At 38.2% G+C, this 24,399-nt stretch overlaps 1 protein-coding gene across 3 annotated transcripts in view; it reads left to right on the top strand.

The window, feature by feature from the left end:
• LOC143159853 (bifunctional heparan sulfate N-deacetylase/N-sulfotransferase 3) overlaps positions 1–24,210 on the top strand; it is a 75,141-nt gene extending 50,931 nt beyond the window's left edge. For 2 of the 3 annotated variants that reach the window (XM_076337311.1, XM_076337312.1), the window contains exons 7-14: positions 4,815–4,997; positions 7,045–7,141; positions 7,986–8,109; positions 12,071–12,245; positions 13,270–13,440; positions 18,062–18,171; positions 18,748–18,850; positions 20,062–22,693. In XM_076337311.1, coding sequence (XP_076193426.1) covers positions 4,815–4,997; positions 7,045–7,141; positions 7,986–8,109; positions 12,071–12,245; positions 13,270–13,440; positions 18,062–18,171; positions 18,748–18,850; positions 20,062–20,181 — 1,083 coding nt within the window. In that variant the 3' untranslated portion in view covers positions 20,182–22,693. Of the gene's footprint in view, positions 1–4,814; positions 4,998–7,044; positions 7,142–7,985; positions 8,110–12,070; positions 12,246–13,269; positions 13,441–18,061; positions 18,172–18,747; positions 18,851–20,061 lie in introns of all 3 variants that reach the window. The other variant, XM_076337313.1, reaches the window with a different exon arrangement.
• The last annotated feature ends 189 nt before the right edge of the window (positions 24,211–24,399 follow it).

The raw sequence follows: 24,399 nt of genomic DNA, 5'->3' as shown, positions 1-24,399 counted from the left end.
GTTCTAGAGGCTTTTGTGTGCTTAATTTGTTTCACTCTGCTGTAGACATTGCCACTTCTTTTCTTTCCTGCATTATTACTGTAACTGAAACCAAATCGAAAAGTCCTCCTGATGCGGTACGCCATTAAGGAGGTATAAACAGAAAAGGAGTATGAAGAAGAAGAGTGAGGTGTGAGTGCAGCCTATTCATCTGCAAAATGTTTGTGTAAAATGGAGTTTGAGTATGACACAAGGTACATTTTGCTTATCACGATATATGGAAGGGAATGGGAATATTTGCAGGTTGCCCAGCACAAAGATATCCACTCTGCTGTTTTCCATCAGAGCAGCTAGTCTTGCTCACCATTAATCATTTCTGTCCCAATGTAGAGAAGCTTCATAATTCACCCTTCCAGACCTTCACAGGGAGCTTGGGAAGGAAAAAAAAAAAAAATAGTCTTTCCCACTGTCCTTGAATGGTACTTCTCATCCCTGTCTTTCCAAAAATAGAGACCCCTTGACTCCAGGGGGAAAAAGCCAGGAACACAAACATGGCACAAGCCAGCAGCTGTAAGAGGGGCTTCTCACGCTTGGGAATGAGAGGGTAATGTCATTCCTTTGGGAGGCAGGCACCTCTGTTTTTGTCAGGAAAACAACAACTGTTATCAAGACCGTAGAAGTGTAGTTAGCAGTGCCCTTATTGTATAATTTTAATAGCTACAGCATCCTAATACTGTTGATTTTGTAGTGATCAATATTTTTTAAAATATCCAGCCTGCTAAAATAACACCCATGGCTAGAAGCTGGGTAACTTGTTGCATTTTTTTCATTTTGTGTAAATTGTTTGTCAAGCATCTATTGTTTTCTCTGTTCTTGATACATAAACTAGATCACACTGGTTCATCTTTTCCTGATACGTGTGATTTAATAGCAGCAACTCAGTCTCGGTCTCAACTCTCAATTTGTTGACCTAGAAGCTATTGCCTCTAATTGGGAAATGTTGTAGTAAGGAAATATGCAGCACAGAATGAGCATTCAAAAAGATAAAAGCTGTTTCTCCTGAATGCTTGTCCTCATTTCCCTACATCTCTGCAGTACTAGTCAGAATCCCAAATAAAATCAGGGATTGGGAAGGAGAACAATAGCCCTCTGCCCTTTCATTCTGGGGAAGGAGTGCAGAAATGCTGAGGGGAAGCTGAAAGGAGCAGGTCATACAGGCTGCCCCTGTGAGAAGGCAGAGTAAAGCACCTTTGCTACCCTGATCCAAGGTGGAAGCAAGAAAGAAGCTGCTGCCCAGAGGCCAGATTTAGTCCCAAACCATCATTTTAAAAATTGTCTGCATTCCATTTCAGTCCCCTCGTGAAAGATATTAAATCCTGTGGAGAGTGTGCATTGAAGTGCAACCAAGATGATAGTTTGTTTATGAGGAACAGCTGAAAAGGGTGATCGTTCTCACACTGAGAGAAAGAAAATGCTGAGATGCCCTGAAAGAAATTATTTTAGAAGAGGGCTGGAAATAATAACATCAAATAAGCTCTTTTTAACTGAAAGGGAGGCTAAAATGCTTGTTTGAGTAAATATAAATCTATTCACAGCTGCTTCCCTTTTGAAGACGGAATAAAGAAATATATGAAGCTCTATTTATATTTTACAGCATTTCCCAGAGGTGCAAGATTATTGAACAAATAGTGTTATTTACTAGATCTAGTCTTCTGGGATGCCCACAAAGGATTCATTTTATATCTCCTGATATGTGGTTTTAAGAGAATAAATCTTTAATAGCATAGCATGCTATTAGTTGGCACACAAAGAGTAATCATTCTCATTAGTTAGAACTTGTTTGAATGAAATAGAATGTGGTATGATAGCAAAACAAAGCATCATAACTCAATATGCAAGGCAAAAAGTAGTAATTATGTTTTGTCTTGGTGTGAAACTGCACACCTGCAAATGGAAGGGTAATGATACGAGTTTCCGTCCTTCTGCACAGCTTGGTAGGAAAGCAGGGAAGTGGGAAGCAACACACCATCCCTTGCAGCTGGGCCAGCACCAGGGTGAAATCCCTCAAAATGGTACCTGGATATCATTTTCTCCTTGTAGCCAGGGAAACCGGAGGATGAGCTTAGACATCTCTCCTGGTGCTGTGGCTGCATAGCTGTTGTCAACAAACTCGCAGGAATGCCCCTAGAGTAGGAGAGAGCGGCTGGCAGGTCGGCATCACGTACTGTAAGCCACCTCTCATAGGGATCCCTGGTGTGCAGAGTGGTCCAAGGTCATCCTCAGAGAAACGTAAATGCGGCCATTGCAGCATCACGCTCCTGTTAGTTACACAGGCCGCTAGCTCAGCCTGAAAAGACCTTTTGCAGCTGAAAGCAAGAGTAAGTAGTTCTCAGGTCAGATCAGGTGAATTAAGCCCTGGATTAGCAATATTTCGTTGTTCTATGAAGCACAGGATTGTAGTTTGCTAATTTTACACAGGTAGTGGTAGTGATTTTACTAGGAATTTGTTTGTACAGTATCAACAGGAGGGGAAAAACTTTTGTTCAGATTTTCCTGAAAGATAGTCTCAGCTGATCTGTAATATTTTTGGGGCCATATAGAAGTAAAGGAGACCTTTTCTACAATGTAAAGTTGTATATTAGATAATGTATTTGGTTACACTAGGTATGGACTTCTTTACAAGATTTAGTTATTTATGTTTTAAACCAGCATTTGATCATCTTTCTTTTTGTTGTAATAATTATCCATAAAGTATTTGACATAAAAAATAACTGTAAAACGGGAACTAAGGTCTCTGATATATTCTTCCCCTTCATTGACACAGTTTCATATGCTGGAAATTACTTATGATGCTACGTCCTATCAATTTTTCAGCCTCCACTGTGACATTCTTAAAATTACAGTGATATTCCCTTCAGGGAAAGAATAATACATATTTTCCCTGAACTAGCAATCTTTTCAAGTTCTCTTGCTTTTTCTTCCAGGGCAGTGCTGTAGTTGTTGGCAGGTGAGGAGTTGCCAGGAGGTGAACTGACATTATAAATGTCAGAGGTCAACCCACGTGTAGGAAAGAAAGAGGCTGTCAAGAAAACAAGTTAACCTTTTTTATGGAAACCTTCTGATTGTATCTTTGTTGAGAACAACGTAGTCCTATGGCTGGTCTGTTCCTGCTTTGAGAACTGAAATAAAAAAGGAAACTTGAAAAGGTTGTACATTTGGCAAAATGCTTACTATTGGTTGCCTAAAGGGGACGATTGGGTTTTTTTCGATCTCAGTCCTATCTGAAAAGAAAGATTGTATCCTAATGATTTAGTGGTGTATATCTTCTAATTTTACTTGAGTCAGACAAAATGAAGCCCTCAGCTTACTTTATAAGCCAAGAGGTGTCACCAAATGACACTTAATAAAACACATTTTCTGTGTCCATTCACTGCAAGTACTCTGTAGTGTTACAATTAGGTGTTCAAAAATAGAAGTAGCTTTGAATGTTTTATATCAAAGGAAGCCAGTGTTTTAAATACTCTGAAACAAAAGAATACAGCTGTAGATTCCAGTTTTTCATTCTTTTCTTTTTCCTTTTTTACACTGAAGGCTGGAATTCCTTTACAAAAGATTAACTTCAGTTCCTGAACTAATTTCAGAATTATGGCCATGATAAGCCTTTTTCTTTTTAAAGTGGCTTACATCAAGTTTTACTTTAAATAGAAATTTCCCATTCATGGCATTAGCAGATTTATTTACAAAAAGAGTCAAGTTTCTAATTTTTTAATGGAAATTAGTTTGGAGAAATTATCTTGGGAGAGTTCTATTTAAAAAAAACTTCGGAAAAAAATCACTGCTAGAGAGGCAAGGGTTTGCAGATTTTAGTGTAAGAACAGACTGTTTCATCAGTGAAAAGTTACTTTGAAAATGGATAATTTTGCAAAACAGAGGTTTCAGTCTTCAGCCCTTCCTCAGTCCCTGAGAGACCATCCTTGCAGTCTGTGTATTCCTGCTCTGCTCACCAGCACGGTTTACATGTGTCCAAACGTGCCCTTCCTGTGAGAAACCTTGATGGCAAGCAGTGCTTCCATTGGGAGTGTGAGAGTGCATTTGGACCAAGGGACGTAGCGGGGAGGATTTATCCGAGTAGCAATTTCACAGTAAGGTGTTGGAAGAGCAAAATACAAGCAGCCTTACAACTGATGGGATACTGAGCTATGGGGGTTTTTTGGGGGGAGTATTTTATGCACAATTATTTGAAAGTACTCAATCAGGTTTCAGATTTTTTTTGTTTGTTTCTGCGTATGATTCAACTATCTGCCCCATGCTTGCAGAATAGCTTTGTAGAAGAGATGAGTTACTTATCTTATAAAACTTACAGCTGGAGCAACAAGATTTGAATCACAGCAATAGAGGTCAGCTATCCTCTCGGTCTCTGACTTCTTTACTCTTCCACGAAAACAGAATTCACGTTTTTAATATTGCATTTGTATTCCACTTGAAGTACAACTGTGGGTATTGTTTTTGCTGTATTCTTCATTAAGTAAATTTATAAAATTATATAAAGATGATGTAAATATTCTACAACCCCAGGGTAGGATTGCATATCCTAGTTCACACAGAGCTCATAGCACCTATTCCACAATTTTCTTCATTGATTGCATTGAGTTGACTTGAGAAGGAGGATGTAATTCAACGAAGAGCAAGGATAGTAAGATCTACGCGAACGTGATCAAAGTCTTGCAGCTCTAAATAAGAGCAAAATGCAAATTAAATTTATATTGTCTGTAGTTACACTGCCATCTAGTGATGCAAAGAGTCAATGTCTGCTTTCTTTATTCTGTTTTCTAAAGATTAGCATCTTCATGACACATTTGTCTAATTATGGAAACGACCGCCTGGGGTTATACACCTTTGTGAATCTGGCCAACTTTGTTCATACCTGGACAAACCTGAAACTGCAGACTCTTCCTCCGGTTCAGCTGGCTCACAAGTATTTTGAACTATTCCCTGAGCAAAAGGACCCTCTCTGGCAGGTAGGCAGGCTTGCTGATGAAGACATCAGAAAAAAATCATCTTGATGGTGTTTTTTGTGAAGTTCTTTGTTTCAGTTTCTTGTAGAGAAAAGCAGTAATATTTTTAGATTTACTAGTTGGTTCCATAAAACAGCTTACTGAAGCTTCAGCGTATGTCATTGTTTTCCCTGTCACTTAAATCTCCATAGAAAGGTTGTGAAATTAATATGTATTAAGATGTGTAATTAAAATTATCTTTAATTCATTTTACTTGTGACTTTACTTGCTCTTAGAAATGTGGGAAGTGCAGGAAAGGCATGTTGTGTTATTTCTCTTCTCCTTTTGGAACTTGCAGGAATGACGCATTTGACAGAGGGATGTATATGCATATTTTAGCAGTTGGCCCTTAAAGAAATGAACTTTTCTCCAAGTGTGTGAGGAGAAGAGGGCATGCAAAAAGAGAAAAGAGCATTAAGACCATGGCTACCTTATTGCTAAAACTGACTAGCCAAGTAGAAATAGCTTAGATAGATTAGAAAGTTATTCACAAAAGGCTGAGAACTGCCCAAGCAAGAAGTTTACCAGCACTTACTACGTTGATGTTATCAACTCTGCTGCTTGATTATCCTGCTCTCATAAGTGAGCAAACTGAAAATATCAGGAATGCAAAGACCTGCTAAGGCTGAAGCCTGCACTGACCTTGCAGTTGACACGTCTTCAGCCCATCACCCAGCACTAAGAGCACAGTCCCTAAAGAGAAACTACTGCACCAAGCGGTGAACGCTGTCATGTTCTTGACACGCGCAGCGATGGTTCAACCAATTCGGTGGAATGTCCGAGTGCTGTAGGTACATGTGTCCCTACAGTGATAATACGTATCCCAAATATCATCCTTTTGAGGTGACTTGGTAGAAATATTCTAAGGAGCAGACTTTACTAAATCGAACATAAAAATGTATTTAAGCTTGCTTGCTCAAATGTTTTCTAGCATTGGATATTGAATTGCCAACTTAGATCTGAGTATGAGATTGCAAATTTGGACTTAAATACACATCTTGAAATTCACGCCGTTATTGAATAAAACATTGAAGTAGGGAAAAAAATGTCAAGAATTTTGCATAATGTTAAGAGAGAATGAATTTAAAAAATGGAAATTAGCCTGTAGCCAAATGACTTGAAAAATTAGAATTACTTAGAAAAGAGATTTGCAAGTAACAGTGACTAACATATACTGAATGTGGTGTCTTTTGTCTATAATGCATGTGAATCTGAATACAGTTACATTTTTTTAAGCCTAGAAGATTGGTCATACCCTTTGTCTCAGTGCAGTACTGCCAAACGACAGTGTCAAAAACTGTTTGCAAGTAGCGTTTCTAAAACAAATTTAAACTGTTGTAAAGCAGCACATGAAAAAACAGGAGTCAATATTATGTACTGATTTGAACTGGAGGATCAGAATATGTAGTTGTGAATGGAAATCCTTAAGTTATAATTAATTTACTATCTTAGTTTACAGACTACAGCATGTATAGGGTGGTAGCTGTTACAGTAATGTAAAAGAAAAAGTCAGTAATTAGATAACTCATTAGCAATTTTAAGTCTTCCTAATTTGTATGTAATTAATTAATTAATTTTGAATGATTCCCACATCTGAAGTATGTGGGATCAAATTTGTCTTTGGCATAATTCTGCCGAACATACTGACATTTCATAGGATAAATTATCTTGTCCCAGGGTCTATTGGGTAGCTGGGGCAACTATATATATATATGTAGGAATGAGTTAGAATGAAAACCACATTTCTTCAACATACTTGTCTCCTCAAAAAGAAAAAAGAAAACACTTAAGGAGATACAGTTTGTGGCCTGGTTACATTGCAAATACCTTTCTGAATGACTGAAATAGTTCTTTAATACATAACATGGTTTTCTGTCATAAGGGAAAATAATATTTTCATGTGAGAATATTTGTACATTGGTGAAAAATTGATAATTTATATAAACAGAATTTGAGAACCTTATCAGGTGTGATTACCAATGAAATTCTTAGTTGTTCTTCTCCGCTTTAGAATCCCTGTGATGACAAACGGCACAGAGATATCTGGTCTAAAGAAAAAACCTGTGATCGATTACCAAAATTCTTGGTTGTAGGACCCCAGAAAACTGGTGAGATTTTATTGTATTTCAACAAGATAGGCTATGTGTAAGTTCAAATACCGATTAATCACTTTCTACTCAGACGGCTGCGTAGCAATCTTGATCATCTAAAGGCATTTTTTTATTTTCAGATATCATCCAAATATAGTTTAATAATGTAGGTTACAACAACAGACAGTACACAGATTGAGAATGCAGGGTTCAGGTGTGTGTCGGATTTTTTTGGCTCTATGTCAAAATGAGTAACACTTCGATAAAGAGATCAACAAGATAGACAAGATCTTGTCAAAGTGGGAGGAGGAAAGGACAGCCATTTTTCAAATGGTGTGGATTCTTAACTGCAAGTTCTTGTCTGTCCTGCAAGTGTCTTTTTTTATAGAAACTTTTTATTTCATAGCATTCATTTCAAGTCAAGAAGTTCCTAATGGCAGTTTGAATTGCAAGGTTGCAGTAGTTTATAAATTAACTTAATGGTTAATTTTCTTCTCTGTAATCAGAAAATTGCATATGTGCTTCCTTTCATCTTCACCAATCCCCAATAGCCACTGAGTGCGAGATTTTTAGATTATTTTTGTGACAGTCTCATAAAAACCAATAATTATTTTTAAAACACAGTTATTAAAGTGTGAAAAACAGATTTCAGCATTGGCACTCCAGTTTCTGTGTTAACTATTTACAGTTCTTTAAATGTCTTCAATTTAAAAGCACAGAAAGCACAGATTCTTCAGTGACATAAATCAGCATCCCCTCACTGAAATGAAATGGAATAAAGCTGGTTTAGTCCATCTGTGGGTATGACCCAAAAAAAATGCGTGTATTTTTTTTAAATCTTGGACTTTTATCCTATTTGCAGGTACCACAGCCTTGTATTTGTTCCTGATCATGCATCCTTCCATCATTAGTAACTCCCCCAGCCCAAAAACCTTTGAGGAGGTACAGTTCTTTAATAGAAATAACTACCACAGGGGGATTGATTGGTAAGATGGGTTATTAGTATAAATATAAAAGTTTATATATTGTGAACAATACAAAAATGACATTACTGTTGGTAATGGTAACTGTTTATATATAGAGTGAGATAAAAAGTAACCTTCAGTGTCCTTCTAAAATGATAAATAAATGCAAGTGAATAACAGTCTTACTACAGAATATCATAAATGCACTAACTTTTGTGAGGCTTTCTTGTAAATATCCATATGTTAATATATGCAAAACAGTACAAAATGTGTATTTCTCATTACACATGCCTTTGAAGTTGGGACAGTAATGGTTGTTGGTTGGATATACGGAGGCAAAAATTATGTTGCTGTTGGAAATCTTATTTCTTAAGAGGAAAAAAAGGTGGTATCAGGGAGAGGCATTTTTTCCTTTACATAGGATTTAGAAATAGCAATCAGGTAAAAAGGGGACAGGGAAAGCCTCTCAAAATGTTTTTCAACGATCAGGTAATTAGGAGAATGTTAGTGTCTCTGTAGGGTTAGTAAGTGGTGCTAAAAAAGTACGTATCACTGCTGCCATGTTCACTGTGGCTGCCGGGGAATCACCGGACAGAGCTACACCCAGAAGGTCATTCTTGATTTCTCTTACTTTCAGAAAGTGCTGCAGTATAAAGCACTACAAGATGAAAAGTGGTAATATGCTGTAGTGGCTGGGGAGCACCAGTAAAAGATTATTGATATTTTGTCTTGTTTCCTTTTTCCCCCCCAGTTTAAGGGAAAATAGTTTTCTTGCCTTTGACTTCATATTCATCCATAAAATTAAAAGGGTGAACACTGTTATACGGTCTTAGTGCAGATAACGTCAGATCCAATTTCTTTTTAAGTCACTTAGTTTTTACAGAGTTATAATTGTTGCAGCAGATGCTTATTACAAAGTGTGGTGAGTCAGCCAGTTATTACCAATAGAGAGGTGCTGCCTGAATGACTGGAAATTAGAAAGCTGACTCCTTGCTGTGGAGACTTTTGAAGTCAGAGAAGATGACATGCCAGCGAGGTGTAGCAGGCCCACACCAATGAAGACAGCCTAAGTACAGGGAGCCAGTTCTTCCACAAAATCAATGTTTTCATGTTGCTAGAAGACCACTCTGCTGCTTCTCTCATTCCTCCTGCTGTATCCACTTCCCTAACGTGCAGATACAATTTGTCTGCTAGACATGGGCCAAATTACCTTCATCTTAACACAGCACTGGTGCATAAAGCTCCCAGTGGTCAACCTGTACAGAGCAGGTACGTCCTTTTGACAGGTTCTCCCTCTACAGCACCTGTTTGGCTATTTGTACCTCTGCGCTACGTGCCCCACTCACCCCTGCCAGGTTCTCACAGTTAAGTCTTGGATACTCAGAACTACCCGTTGGTGTAGTTACTTAACTCTTAGATTTGCATTCTGTCTGCCAGACAAATCTCTCAGACCTTCAGTCTGATAGTGTATTTTAATGCTGGCATGTAATGAGCTTGCCAAATGGTAGTTAAATACAAGGTCTCTCCTCATTAGTCCATTAACTGGCTAGGATTATTTCAAGGCAGGAGTATTCACAAATAGCAATCAGTTTCATTTCTTTTATTGTTATGGAGATACAGCTTTTTCCCAGAGCTGACTCTGACTTACTCTTTGTCTGAGCTTACATTTAGACCAAGGCTAACTACAGAAGCAGGAAAGGGTTCTTTCAGCCCTTGGCAACCTCAATACTGCTGTCTTGAAAGAGGTATAGATGTGTATTGTAGTCTCCCAGTAGAGATAACAGAGCAGTAAGATGAGAACTGATCTTTCTGCTCTTGAAATGAAGATGTCTAAATAGACCAGTCATGCATTTCTTTATGTAAGCATTGTTACAGATTTCTTAGACAAGTTTCTCTAAAGCCTTCTCAGCTTTGCCCTTGTCAAGTTTAATAATTGTCTCATGAATGAGGTACTAAGCAAGAGTCCTGCAGTCTGTGTTCAGCAGAAAGGCTGAGCCTAAATTTTATAACCCCTTGATATCCCACCTGGTCCAATCTCTGCCATTTTTCACTGACACCACATCAACTTCTACTTTTTTCAAATTTGCCATGTTATCTAAAGAATCAATTAACTTTTTCCCAAAATTTCGTGTAGTGCCATATTTAATGGTGTTTCCTTATAAGGTTGGAATCCTCATTACCTTGTATTTACTCAGTCTGCTACCAGGACTTCAGTACAACAGCATAATGACACCATACATGATCTAGAGCAGATTTGCCTTTAGTGCCTATTGCCTTTTTCAAAGCTGGCCTTTTTCTTTGCTATTGATGTTCTGGTAAAACATTCTGAGGTCACACAGTCAGGTTGGGTCATTAGTTTCTAATAATTTTATTTGTGAGAAGAAATTGGTATAGCTTCATCATTTTCATCAAATCAGCCCTAATATTTTTGGGAAATAGAGTCCGTTGTTTGTTCAGTGAAATAGTGTCATATTCTCAGATATTTGCATTAGCATTAGGCAGATATAAACATTTAATAAACTAGCAGGGCAGTGACAGCCTTTCATTCTGTTCTGTCTGGTTGTCCTCATATTTCAGCTTTTTTACATACAGTCTGCATGTGAGACCAGCAATAGTTATGCAGCGTTGTAGCAGCATTTTTGAGTGCAACTTTGAGCATATTATGCAGGCATCTGCCCAACTGTCACCCCTTCACATGACATCATTTAGGTCTCTCTGATACAAGGTAATCTACTAGCTGCTACCCTTAAGACCTTGAATGAATCCACAACTATTATTCCTTATCTAGTGCATAGAAAATTGTCATTTGAAGGCCAGTCTGCTTCACTTGTGCAATTCTGATGACAGGTATCCATTCATGTGCCAAAGCAGCACATAACAATAACTTGATAATGTTTGCTTATGTATACATAAAAGTTGCTCATAAGAATTAACTTCTCGGAATCGGGTGTCGCAGAGTTCAGTTTCTTAAAACCACTGTAGATTCCTTCCTTTTCTCTAAGTACCTTGTAATCAGTGCCTGTGTGCTAATGATCATCTGGTGAGATCCGTGTCCGAAAGAAAAGTGCAGGTGAATCAGTCCGTTCCATCCTACCAAGTCTTCTGGCCTTGGCTGCAATGGTCACAATTTCAAAGCCAAGAAGAGCACGTCATTTGTATTAGAAGTAGTTCACTTCTATGAATAGAACAAAGTCTAAGGAAGAAATTTCAGCATGATCTTCAGAGGAGGTTGTTTTAAATGGCATTTATTTTACCAATACAGAGTATAACTGAAAAATCAAGAAGACCAACATTTCCCATTTATTCTTTTCCCTAACAATAATGAAAAGTGGTCTGAGGGCCATGGATAAAAAAGTCTGTATGTGACATAGGAGATTGCTGGAAATTAACTGCAACTTCATAACGGATGAGGAAAGCTCACAAAGAAAACTGAAAGGAATACAACCCATGTTTCCACAAAAATGTGACTCTCAGAACAATAAGTGAAAGATGCAGTCATTGCTTAGAAACCTTTTACCTGATGAAGCTGGGGGGGGAGGTTCAGTGCATTTTCCCCACATAAGCGAGCTCTCTTCTCTTCTGAGTAAAAGCAATTCTGATACTGAATATCTTTTTCTTATGGTATTGCACTGTAATTGATGTCAGCAAAACACCAGATGCGGAAAACTCATTTTCTACTTTTGACTTTGATAGGAGTTTGTTCCGACTGGAAAGTGAGAATTCACTAATTTTAAGACGACACATGAATATCGTAACATTTTCATCCAGTTACCAAATAGCTGCAATGTCTAGTTATAGATAGTGAGAAGAAAGCTAGTACCAAGTCAAATATGATAAAAAATATAATGTAAACTTCTGTTTGCTTTTATTTGGCAATTAGGCTATTATTTTAATTGATTATTCTAGAATAAAATATACTTAACAGATTTGTCAACCTTTGTGTGACTTTTAAGTAATTCTGAGAATGATGTTGCTTTCCTAGGTACATGGATTTCTTCCCCACTCCTTCTAATGTCACCACTGACTTCCTCTTTGAGAAAAGTGCCAACTATTTCCATTCTGAGGAAGCTCCTAAGCGAGCTGCTTCCCTCATCCCCAAGGCCAAGATCATCACCATCCTCATTGACCCATCCGATCGGGCATATTCCTGGTATCAGGTATGCACTTTGAAGAACACGGGCAGGCACAAATCAAGGTGTCCACCTTGAATCCTCTCTGTATATCCTTTCAGTATATATATATATATATATAAAGGGTTTGGATAATACAAGCTTTTATTCATCGGTCAGTGCACCATATATGATCACCCATGGGCTGAGGTATCTGTCACTGTAAACCTGAAAATTTTTCAAGGGTTAAAATACCAGAAACCACCTTTTCAAAAGTCTGCCTGTAATATAAGCATGTAAAAATGCTTACTTACTCGATTAATTTGTGTAATCAGCACATACAAAAATTAGTTTATAGACACAGTTACCTAGTTCATGCTCAAAATACAAGATAGGTTAAGAAATTTTTGTTCTTCTGGTCTGCAGATTTCAACAGGAATTTGGCAAAATAAAGATACTAAAAAAAAAAGATAAAATTCCAAAGAGAACAAAGTTCTTGGAACTTCTATGACATATTTTATGTTATTTTTTGATGAGAAGTAATCACAGCCCTGAGTCTGATCCCATAGCTTGCCCTGCTTTGGACAGGAGGCTTGACTAGAAACCTGCTGAGATCCCTTCTGACCTGAATTATCCAACGATCCTCATAAATACCCATGTTCAAATTTGCCTTTCTGAGTATTTATCTTGTGTAAGCTAGAAAAAGAAAATATGAAACAACTAGAAGCAGAACTTCTTAGTATTTGTGTTTATTATGCCCCATTCATTTGTACAAAACCTGCCCCTCAGTTTATTGAAAATAAACATTTATACATTGCTTTGTTATTGCTATTATCAGTCTAGCTTCTGATTTCTTTTGATACAAACAATATTTATTGATACAAACAATGTTTATCCCAGCATTTTCAATGAATTAATACCGATGAGGACTTCTTAACTTTAAGTAGCTTTTAATGTAAATAATCACTCATGGCAAGGTCAGTAAGGCCAGGTCAGTTAGACCAACCAGTTTTGTGTTACTTTCCCAACTTTTGTGGTCTGTAAAGTTCCAGCAATGTAACTTCTTTTACAGCATCAGCGATCACATGAAGATCCTGCAGCTCTAAAATTCAGCTTCTATCAGGTGATCACAGCTGGACCTCGAGCCCCATCTGAGCTTAGAGCTCTCCAAAAGAAATGCCTAGCACCTGGATGGTATGCTACCCATATTGAAAGATGGCTAACTTACTTCCCACCTTATCAGGTGAATAAGACTGTAACTTGACATCCTAATCTTATATATATAATATCCTAAAAGATTACCTTTGTAAAAGTCTTGCCTACTAAATGCTGATCCTCAGGGATATCCTAGATATACTAGAGCGTGTTTTAAGACATTGATTGTGATTCTTCATAGTCGTGTTCTAAGTAGTTGCTTGACATTGCTACGGATGTCATGTCTTAGCACCTTACAGCTGGGAGCTTCTTCTGCAAAACAAATCAGAATAATCTGGAAGCTCAGGAAACGTCACTGCTGCTCCTTGAACTCTCTTGTACCTTGAGCTGCCTTACAGCTGTTTTTCATTTGCTCATGCTTCATCGCTCTCTGTCTGGCTCTTTGTCAGTAATGTTGAGGAAAAGAGAACCAGGCATGCAGTGCTTTGTGGTCTCTTTAATATCAGATGGTCCATCGGGGTTCCAAAAAGAAAAACTGAAGGAAAATAAAGGGAAGCTGCTCAATAATATTTCTGTTTACTCTGAGTGGTAGCAAGTATCAGCTAGCATCAAGGGAAGTCAGCTGGGATACTGCCCTCCCTGCATGGGTTGAGAAGAGTTTTGGTGTCTGAACACTTTGGGGTGTAAAAAATAGCTTTTCCATCTGAAATGGGGATTACCACATGGAAATGGATGTGATCTAGTGGTTTTGTACCACCTTAATATTTAAATACATCAGCATCTTAACCCACTTCATCCTTTCATGTAGTAATCTCCCACTGTGTCAACCTCCTTAGGCTATGATTGTAGTAGTAAATAAACCTGTACCTGTGCAAGACTTCACACGCTGTCCCACTGCTGTCCATACTGCTTGATTTTTAACACACTTCTGGCACAGTTTGGACTCATAGCAAAAAGCATCTTGCCAAGCAGTTCCAGAGCACAGCCGGAAAGATAACAAGAACCATTACCATTGGGGAGTGTGGACACAACCAATTGGGTTTTGCAGGTGAGAGAGTTTAGCAGCATGGATCCAGGTCATGCCGTGCCATTTGGGCTCAAGACCAGAAAGCTGTCTCTGATTTGTTCTAGTTAGCAATACAGATAAGGCATTTGTGTATGTCAGCGTGTTTGCCATCTCAGGCATCACCAGTTTTTTAGGTGAATTCATGTTTTGCCTAACATGACTTTTCTGTAACTGTAAAAGCACTGGGTCTCTTTTGCACACTTTTATTTTGGAAATCCCTCACACATTGCTGCCCATAACAGTGCATCCACATATCAGAGCCTCTACTGGGACTCATTCATGCACTGAAACAGTTTGGCGTGTTGGTGTTCCTAATCGTCTACCTTTGGTATCTATCACTGATCCTGAATCATCAACGTATTCTTTGTGTTAAGACCAGTTTCTCTGTGTGTCTTTGGGCCTCAAAGGGCGTGTGTTTATGGACCCATAGGTTTCAGTACAGGTGGCACATAAGCAACCTGAAAATTGGATCTCCCTGCAAGCTTCTGTTGGCATATAACATACAAATCATTAGCCTCCTTCTGGCCCTGTGTAAGATCAAGCCTCAGAAGATGCACATCCTAAGCCCTGACATCATGTGATATACAAGACCAGGCAGACAATATCACATGATCAGTATCTCCTTGGTAGATTTATTTCTGGAATGGATTTTTCTGACGTTAGCAGTGTGTCTGGCACTGCTCCCCACCCAACATTTAAAGATTACTTTAGTTGAGGGAGGTTGGCTGCAATCTGAACCTTCTGTTTATCCAGGACTCGCTTAGCTGAGACAAGTTGGCTGGAGTCTGCACCTTCTGTTTTCCCAGAGTGTGCCCAGAAAGCTCTGATGCATCTAGTTGGTGTTATTCTCCACATACTCTCTTCTGGGCCAGCCTTGCAGACTTCATGAGATACACAATACTGTAATATCATGATACTCGTATGAAATTCTCTACATTATGTTTTCATTAGCTTTTCTCCAAAAGTAACCCATGAATATTGAACAATATGCATTGTCATACAGATTTTTGCCAGATGTTATATCCCACAGTGATCGCGAAGAACCAGCCCTGGTAGCCTTATGTTTTCCCTGTAAAAGTACTAGAGATTAACTTGCATTGCAAAAGCAACGCTATACAGTAGACCATATTCAGACTAGTTAGCAAGTTCAAGGAACTGCTGAAGCATAAAACAGTTACATAAGGCAGACCTAAGCTCAGCTCAGCTTAAAAGTACAGCCTTATCTAAAAAAATGAGAGCCTTCCTTCACCAAAAGGGCTCTCACCACGACCAGCTAAGGCTATCTATAACTTTAATGCTGTATAAATTTGGGGGTCTCTACACGTGTGACTGAATTGAAGTTTTAATGTCATTATGAAGTCAGCAGGCATACAGCAAGTGGTAGAAGTAGCAACAGGAATAGGTAAGGTTCCCCTTTTCATTAGAAAAGTGGTAACAGCACACGTGTCTTGCATGGTAAGAATTTGCAAATCTCAGAGTACTTTGCAAATTTGGTATTCAGATGTTTAGAATTTTGATTAACTTAATTTATTGTCTCGTAAGTCACACAAAAAGTCCTCTTTTGTCTGGCCAAGACAGATCTCTAGAAGTTCAGGAAGCTCATGTCTCTTAAGTTAATTTCCCGCCTACAATTCATTGCTTCACTGCAGTCATACAGAAGAAAAGAGGACCTCGTATGACAAACTTCTTCATGAGCCAAAAGATATGCTCATGCGCCAGCCCTGTAGGAAATCAAGCTGATTTTGCAACAGCCATCGTTAAATGGCCAGTCTGAAGCTGAAGGACTCGGGCTGTTTCTAGGCTGTTCTCTTCTCCAAACTGTCTTTCTTGCTCCTCTCCCACCATGGTGACTTTTAGACACAAAGTAACTCATGTATAGTGGGAGAGCAGGGACTTAAACAATCTCTTCAGCTGTCAGCAATATTACAGTAAAATGATCAATACGCTGTAAAGTGACTCAAAATACTTAATCTGTAGTATTTTCATTATATATGAAGCTATCTACTTTGTAAAAATTACACTATTTAACTTTTCCACCCTGCCAATACATGAAATACTGTAGATTTTGAGGAATTTCATGAAATTACATCTTCCTGAGATCAGGATATGAATAAATCAGTACAAGTTGTTCTTTACAACCTCCCTGAAGGTTGAGAGGGAGCATTTTTTGTTACCTGCTCCCTGGGAATGTCAAGAATTGGAATGAATTTCCACTGGTAAAACTTTTTCTTACATGTCTTTTTTGGGGTGGCAGAAGTGGGAACGGCACAGATATTATCCCTACGTGTTTTTTAAATAGTGAAGAAAAAAGCCCTCACTCCTTTTCTTTCAGATGGAAATATCCCCCATTTGGGATGTTTTTTGACCTCTGTGCTATGAAGCACTTCAGGCCTGTTTTCAAAGCTTGTGTCTTAGGAGCAGTGAGTTCATTTCTGGACTCAGGCAGTTATCATGCATCTGATTGCAGAGGCTTCTGGAATGAGCTACTGCTTTCTGAACAGCCCGATACTTCCCCTAATCCACATCTCTAAATCTACGTGCTATATATGGGTAATTCCAAAGGCAGCTCTTTCAAAAGAAAAGACATTTTCTCCCTTTTGATTATGCTCTGAAACCTCATAGTCTTGCAAACCTCTAAGTTTCATCCAATCCTGGAAGCAATTCATATGATTTTAGCCTCTCTGCTTGCATGGAAATGTAAAAACAAGCTTCAGCACTGCTTGCAGAAGGAGACTGTTGAACATCTGCAAATCTATTTCCTCCTTCCTTTTCATAACTAAAGCATGATGGAAAAAGTAGAGGTGTTTCCATGATGAAATGAATGCTTGACTAACTCATCCGGGACCTTGCTTCTCTTCCAACAGTCACAAAAACCCAAACTGGCTGCACCATCAGTGGGTCATTTGGGCATGATACCACATTTAATAGAATTCTCAGGTAGTGCCTGTTTCCCTGAAGATTCATCTCCAGGTAAAAGGGTGGCCCTGTCTGAAGTAGCCTACTATGAGCGTGTGTATGGTAAAGCACTTGAAAAGAAGAAAAAGAAATTACCTACCAGTACCTGGCTTTCTTAGAGCTGTGTTGCACATGCTGTATCTATCTACATCCCTGCCTTAAGGTCCTTGTAACATCTGCCTTTATTCGTATTCTCAAAGAAGTTTTTTTTATACAATTTTGTATTGTTGTATGGGTTTAGAAGTAAGGCATTTCACCTAACATCTACCTACTGGTTTCTGTCTTTCTGGTCATTTCCAGTGACAAGCTTTTCAACATTACTGTAACATATATATGTATATGTTTGTGTCTATGAGAATTATAGGTTATTTCTGTAGACATTAATACCTTTTTTTCTTGGCTGGACAAATCTCACTCAATTTCCTGCCAATATTTCTTATCTTTCTAGATCCTACACTGCTATTTCTCTGTTGTCACAACAGCTTCCAATTTAATATCCTTTCAGATTTAATAAACTTGCCATTTACCCTGGTCATTAATGATGATGACAATTAAAACCGGACCAACCGTCATTCTCTGGGGCAGTACTCTCCATGTAATGAATGAGTTTGACAGAGGTGGAAGTTTCAGTTTGAAGCTTGAAATAACGAATTTTAAATTAAACTTCCATTTATTTTATTTGTTGTAGTTGCTAATTATTGATGGACAGCAGCTGAGAACTGACCCATCTACTGTAATGGATGAAGTACAGAAATTTCTGGGAGTCTCTCCTCATTATAATTACTCTGAAGCCCTCACGTGAGTTAATTTAATCATCCTTTTCACATGTTCCTACATTCCTAAAATACCAGTTAGTCTGTAAGTAAGCTCACTGCAAAACAAAGCCTCTCATACCTCTCCTTCGAGCTGTCAGTAGGATGTGTTCTTCAATGTCTGCAAAGAACAGAATTCAGGGTTAGATTTTCTGTGAATCATCCACTGAGCCACTCAATGTGGAGCTTGACTGTTACAGAAGTAGACCTCTGACAAACGGACAAAGTAAGTATTGCTTTGTGAGAATTGCATATGAATTTTGGATTAATTGAAAGGAATTTTATTTCCATAAGTGGAACATGGAACGCTGACATGCATAAACAGAAAGGACATTAGCTGCAAGACAGATTTAACGGTATCAGTCAGGAATGTAACATCCACTCTGTACATCATAAATGCAGATGTATACAAATCTGTTGGATTCTGACATTTAGATTTGGTTGCCCTTAAGCTAAGACTGATAACCTTAGGTTTACTCTTTTGAGTCTTCAGTCTAAACTTGGGAGATGCATCCTCCCTGCAGTATCTCACAGCCTTTACCCTGCAAAATATTTGTTTCAGGTTTGATTCACATAAAGGTTTCTGGTGTCAGCTCCTGGAAGAAGGAAAAACAAAGTGTCTTGGAAAGAGCAAAGGTAGAAAATACCCTCCTATGGATTCTGAGGTAAACCGTTATGCTCATTGGCATATACAGGGATTCAGTTGCCACATATGGGACTCCACACAGGCAAAATCATAAGAAGGGAGAGAAGACAAAATTAAGTAGACGTTAATTATTTTACTACCTTTCCCTACAGATGAAACATTTAAGATAGCTGTGGGGTGCATAGACTTTTTCAGTTCTTTATTTCAAATGTGAAGAATTTAAGTCATTAAAAAACCAACTTTTAAAACTTGGCACCTCTTAGAAAAATAAACTTGGCACCCCTGAAATTCCCTTGGAAACCTGTCCCCTTTACTTAAGTGACTTAAGCAGCAGAGGCTCCACAGTGCATGTTTTTTTCTCAGTCATGATCAGATATGTGTATTTGCATCTGGTCCCTTGTCTTTGAGAGTAGTTAGACCATGACAAGCAATGCAGACTCTCATATAATCCAGTTTTAAGAGAGGTTAGGTTCTGTTTCTGTGAATTTTATAAGTTTGCTTTTTCCCCAGACAAATGCTCAAAAGAAGAAATTTCTATCAGATCAAATGCTGCAGCCTGTACCCAAGGGCAGTTTAGTCTCCTATTCCAGCTGTAACTTTTATGTTTATTCTGTCCTGTATTCCCATTTCATTTAGCCTGACTAAAACACAAATAAAAACTTAGTTTGAACAGCAGTAAGTATTAATGTGGCAAGTAAGCTGGGATTTTTTCTCACAGTACTTAAATTATAAGTAACTTTACATCAGTAGAATCATACTGATATAAAATCATTGGGTGAGAAGGCTTTTGGCCAGAGATAAGACAAGATTGTGTTTGTTTATTGTTGTGTTTTTCAACTCTAAATACTTCTGAAAATGGGGTTACTAATTGATACACGCCTACATAAGAAGATATTTTAGAAGCTTTGGTTTCAATCACACTTCAGTAAATTCAACGTAACTACATCGGCTTCAGTGTGATTCTTAATTTACATGACTATCTGAGAGTAGAATCAGATCCTTTGCTTTGACCTCAGTGTTCATTTTGGACAACCTTTGTTTCTCTTGAAATTATATTTTACAGTTCAGCTCCTAACTGAAGAGCTTAAACTTGCATGCATAAAACAATATAAATTGCGTAAGAGAAAGTAAAGTTTTGACACAGGTAAAACAAACTTTGAAATCTAGAATTCACAGCAACTGCAGTACAGCACTTTATTAAATAAAAATATCTCCTTTTGTATCCATCAGTGCAGGGCTTTTCTGTCAAGCTACTACAGAGATCATAATGTGGAACTGTCAAAACTCCTACACAAATTGGGACAACCCCTGCCATCGTGGCTGAGACAGGAGCTACAGAAAGTAAGATAGCATTGAAAAAAGGCTTTTTGAAATCTCTCTTCTACACTTCAGTCATCATACCTAAAGTCTCCAGTAGCTACCAGAAGGTCTTGTAAGATACACCTCTTCAAAAAAGAGTAAAAGATGGTAATTATTTCCATATGCTGGCATGTGGATTGTGAAAATACATGTGTTTCTTAGAGCTCTGGTGGGCCAAATCTTTCTCATAAACATTTCTGGGCCTGTGGACTATATGTGGAAGTTATTTGCAACTGGTATAAGCTTCAGAGGTACATGACCTGTCCAATTTCATGGTAAATATTTATATTTTTATATATCAATTTAAAAGTATTGTGTCTCATGTAGGTTTTGTAACCCATTGTTAGACCGCTGATGTTTTTTCTTACTATTTGATTATTGTCTTGCATAAAATAAGAAAACTGAAAGTAGCACAAAATGCCAAGTGTACTTCTGCCTTTGGAATCAGCTTGCTAATACCCAAAGTATATACTAACAAGGGTGAGAAGTACAGTTATCATATATGATTTAGCTGTGCACAGCAACAAAACATGTAGAGCAAAATCTGGAAGCCACAGGCAAAAGCAGTGTAGAAAAAAACAAACACACAAAAAACCCAATACCTATGATTATAGCCTGTAACAACAAACCCTTACAATGTGGTAAGGGCCTCTGTCCATAATTACTATGTCTGATTTTGTATTGACTGAAATGGCAAAATACAGAATATAGTCATTATCTGAATAGAAGTTTAATTGGACACGTGAAGCACAAAGTTGCAGTACAATCCCGATGAGCAGTATTATCCTTCAACAATGGTGAACCAAACTGAAGCAGTGCAATGAACAGGCTTTCACTCCTGGCTTCTATGAGCAGCCAGATCTGGATACCACACTCTGGGTTACGTTACTGTGGATCAGGAGTGACTCCACTGAAATGAATGAGAAACTTGTAAAGAGCAGAAACAGATCCATGCTTAGATTGCCTTAATTTGCACCACCATTTTTTCCTTAATTTATTACCCTTCAATCTGTGCTTTGTGTATTCCAAGATCCCTCAGCCTGATCAAATTTGTAGCATCTTTCAGTAACCTTCAGTTTACGTCAGCTGCAAAAATCTATCAGATTTCCAGATGAAAACACTGGTTCTAGTTCCAGATATTTTAAACATGTTTGGTATTAAATATTAGGAATAAGCTTTAGGGGGGGGAAATAAACACGGTGTGTAATCACGGTAGAAAATTACGCTCTAATCACGGAAAACACAAATATCCAGCCTTACATTTATGTGATACATTTCAATGATACATCTCACAATGCATCAGTTTAGATGTGAGAGAAAGTCTAATTAATAGTACTTAAAAGTTGAGAAAGAGGATCAATGAAAACTTCAGCTGAGTATGGTCTTAATACTTCTCCACTGAACTTTGGCTCTGAGTGTTTCTAAAGGCATGAAGAGGTAGTGAAAACAAAAGAGAACTACAGTACTAAATGCAATGCTTTTTACAGTAGCTCTATAATGTCATAATTTGTTTTAGGGTGAATAGTTAAAAACATGCATCAAATGGTGGAAAAACTTTATATGTCTCAGTGCTGTTTTACGACATTTATGTAATCATATACTTTCACTTTCAAGATAATGGAATGGAAACCAGTCTGTTATTCCCTAAATAGAAAACAGATGTTGAGATCCTTACTGTACCTCTAACTGGTAATCTTCATTATTTATTGATTTTGTCTATGTAATACCTGGTTTTGATAGGCCTGTAAAGAAAAAATCTAGACAAATTTACTGTATATAACAATATTCTTTACGCAGCACATTTTTGCTAAGAGAATATGCATGATTAATGATGAGGACCTACTAGAGTAGACATTTTTTAAGATGAACGTCTTTATTATTTATTAGAATGAGACTTTTCATTTCACTTTAAATATTCACTGTCATATGGATTCATCCCAAAAGCTAACTTGTCTTAAAATACTTCTTATTTGATAAAAGAAACACTCTGGATGCTGAACATCTATAAAAGCAAATACTCTGCATGCTATGGACAGCTCATGCGTCCTGCAAGCATCTATATGGATTTGTTACAACTATTGAATAACTGGAGAAAATACCTGGGGTTTTCATGCTGGCATGATTGATTGCACCCTTGATATAACCTGATGTAACATCACTCAAACATTTTTAAAAAATCCGTAGGGATTGCACGAAGCTCCTGTTTTGTGCACTGCTGCCTGAGTTACTCCACGTTCTTCAGAGCAGCAATTATAAAATACAAGAAAATAGGAAAAATTTTGGGCACTATGAAGTGCCTGAAGTTTTCATGGTGCGAGGACCCTCTGCACACAAATTGGGTGCCTCCTACGTGCCGGAGGAATGGGCTTCAGCCACATTCATAGTTCATTCTTTGTTTTCAAGAATTCCCTTTCTGTCTTCTTTCTTTGGGAAATCAAGGCCCCCGCAGAATGAGAATGAGTGAGCAGTCAAGGACAGAGTGGTGATGGGGACATGCACATTGGTCGCGTTGTCCCTCCAGAAATTTTATGACGGACAAGGTGACGTGTCTCAGATCTGTGAACTACTTCTGTGAAGTCCTCTCTGAGGTATGGCAAGGAGCCCCCTACAATTGTTGGTGATCTGGTAAAACAGCCCAACTGCAGTCACCGTGTAGCACTGGGAGGATAAGCACCCCCCACCCCACGGCCTTGGCCTTGAGTGGACTAGGCTTGTTTTGGCAGTTAAAGACAAAGCTCATACTCCAGGAGGGAGTGCAGTGGTTGGGATGAGGAACGGCAGGGTGGAGCTCTTTTATCGTCCCAGTGTCCTTCCTAAGGGAGGGAACTGGGAACAAAATGAATGAGTTCCTAGGGAAATCGTCAGCAAATTCCTGTGGTAACTTTACCTGAGTCGATACTGTGAACAAAGTAGCTCGACTTGGAACTGTGCATCTGAAAGGGCGTGATCTTGCATCTGCGTAAGTCCAAGCTCCTGTTGAGGTGCGGCTGCTAAGCACTAGCATCTTTAGAAAAGGTGCGGCGGGATTAGCTTCTTTTATGCTAGGCGGGCTAGTCTCAGACACAAAAGCAGTAGAGAAGTAAAGGCAAACTGCTGGTGCTCGGTGCAGTTCTGAATTTCTGATGTTTGCTTATTACCTGTTTATACAAAGATGGTATGAAGCCACTTTTTTTTTTTCTCCAGAACTATTCTGTTTAAATATGTTCTTACATTTAACAGGAGACTTTAAAAAACAGAACGACTTTTAATGTGCAGTCAGCTTGGTGAAGAATGAAGAGTCTGAGCAAAGCATGCAGACAACGGCTAGATGTGGTGTTCCCCAAATCATAGGGTGCACGAGTACAGCTGAGTAAGCAAGTCATACAACATGAATTACCTGACAAAGTTTAACCTCTTCTATTCACAGCTTACCTACCATCAGTGTTTGATTTCCAGAAATAGACTGTTAACATTTTTAAAAAACACTGATTCATTACAACGAATTTATATTTGCTAGTCAAAGTCAGATGTTTTATTGTGGTTGGTAACACAGCCATGGTTTCTGTTCCCCTGGTAGATAACTGCACAAGCAGTTTCTTTAAGAAATGCTTGATTATGTGAGCTTCACCTTTACTTTCATGAATATGATTCTGAAATTTGCTTTCTGCAGACATCCGTGCCATTAAAAATCAATGTGTGATTATGAGCAGAAAGTGACCATGGGGGGGGGGGGTAAACACAGAGCCTGATATGAAATCACTTAATTATTTGGGCAAATGTTCCTGAAAATACTGTGATATTTTCCCAGTTCTACTTGTGCAGAAAGAATTAGTTTCAATGATTTGCAGACTATCTTGTACAGAATATCCTTTTTCATTGCTTAAAAATGTGAAACTTCCTCAGGAAGAAATTAAATAGATATTTCAATGTTTATAGATGTAATACTCTTGTCATTCACATTGAATGAAAATTGCTGGAAACATTTTTCTCAAAGTTTTTTAAAATAAAAAATAGATATTATTCTGATAGTGGCATGGTATCTGAAGTGCAACAATAAACTCTGATAAGAAAATGTAGTGCTGTGTGTGGAAGTGATTTTTATGTTCACAAAAGTTGTCCTTTTCCAGGTTTGTTAGCAGCTATTGCAGCTCGACACTGAGCTACAGCACAATCCAGGAGCACGGGAGCAGCATGAAATGTTTTCAGAAATGAAAAATATTGCTTACTCTC

This window comes from Aptenodytes patagonicus, chromosome 4 (assembly GCF_965638725.1).
Source record: "Aptenodytes patagonicus chromosome 4, bAptPat1.pri.cur, whole genome shotgun sequence".
In the NCBI taxonomy this organism is placed as follows: domain Eukaryota; kingdom Metazoa; phylum Chordata; class Aves; order Sphenisciformes; family Spheniscidae; genus Aptenodytes; species Aptenodytes patagonicus.
The sequence above is the reverse complement of the archived record's forward strand: the minus strand, read 5'-3'. Positions and strand labels throughout refer to the sequence as shown.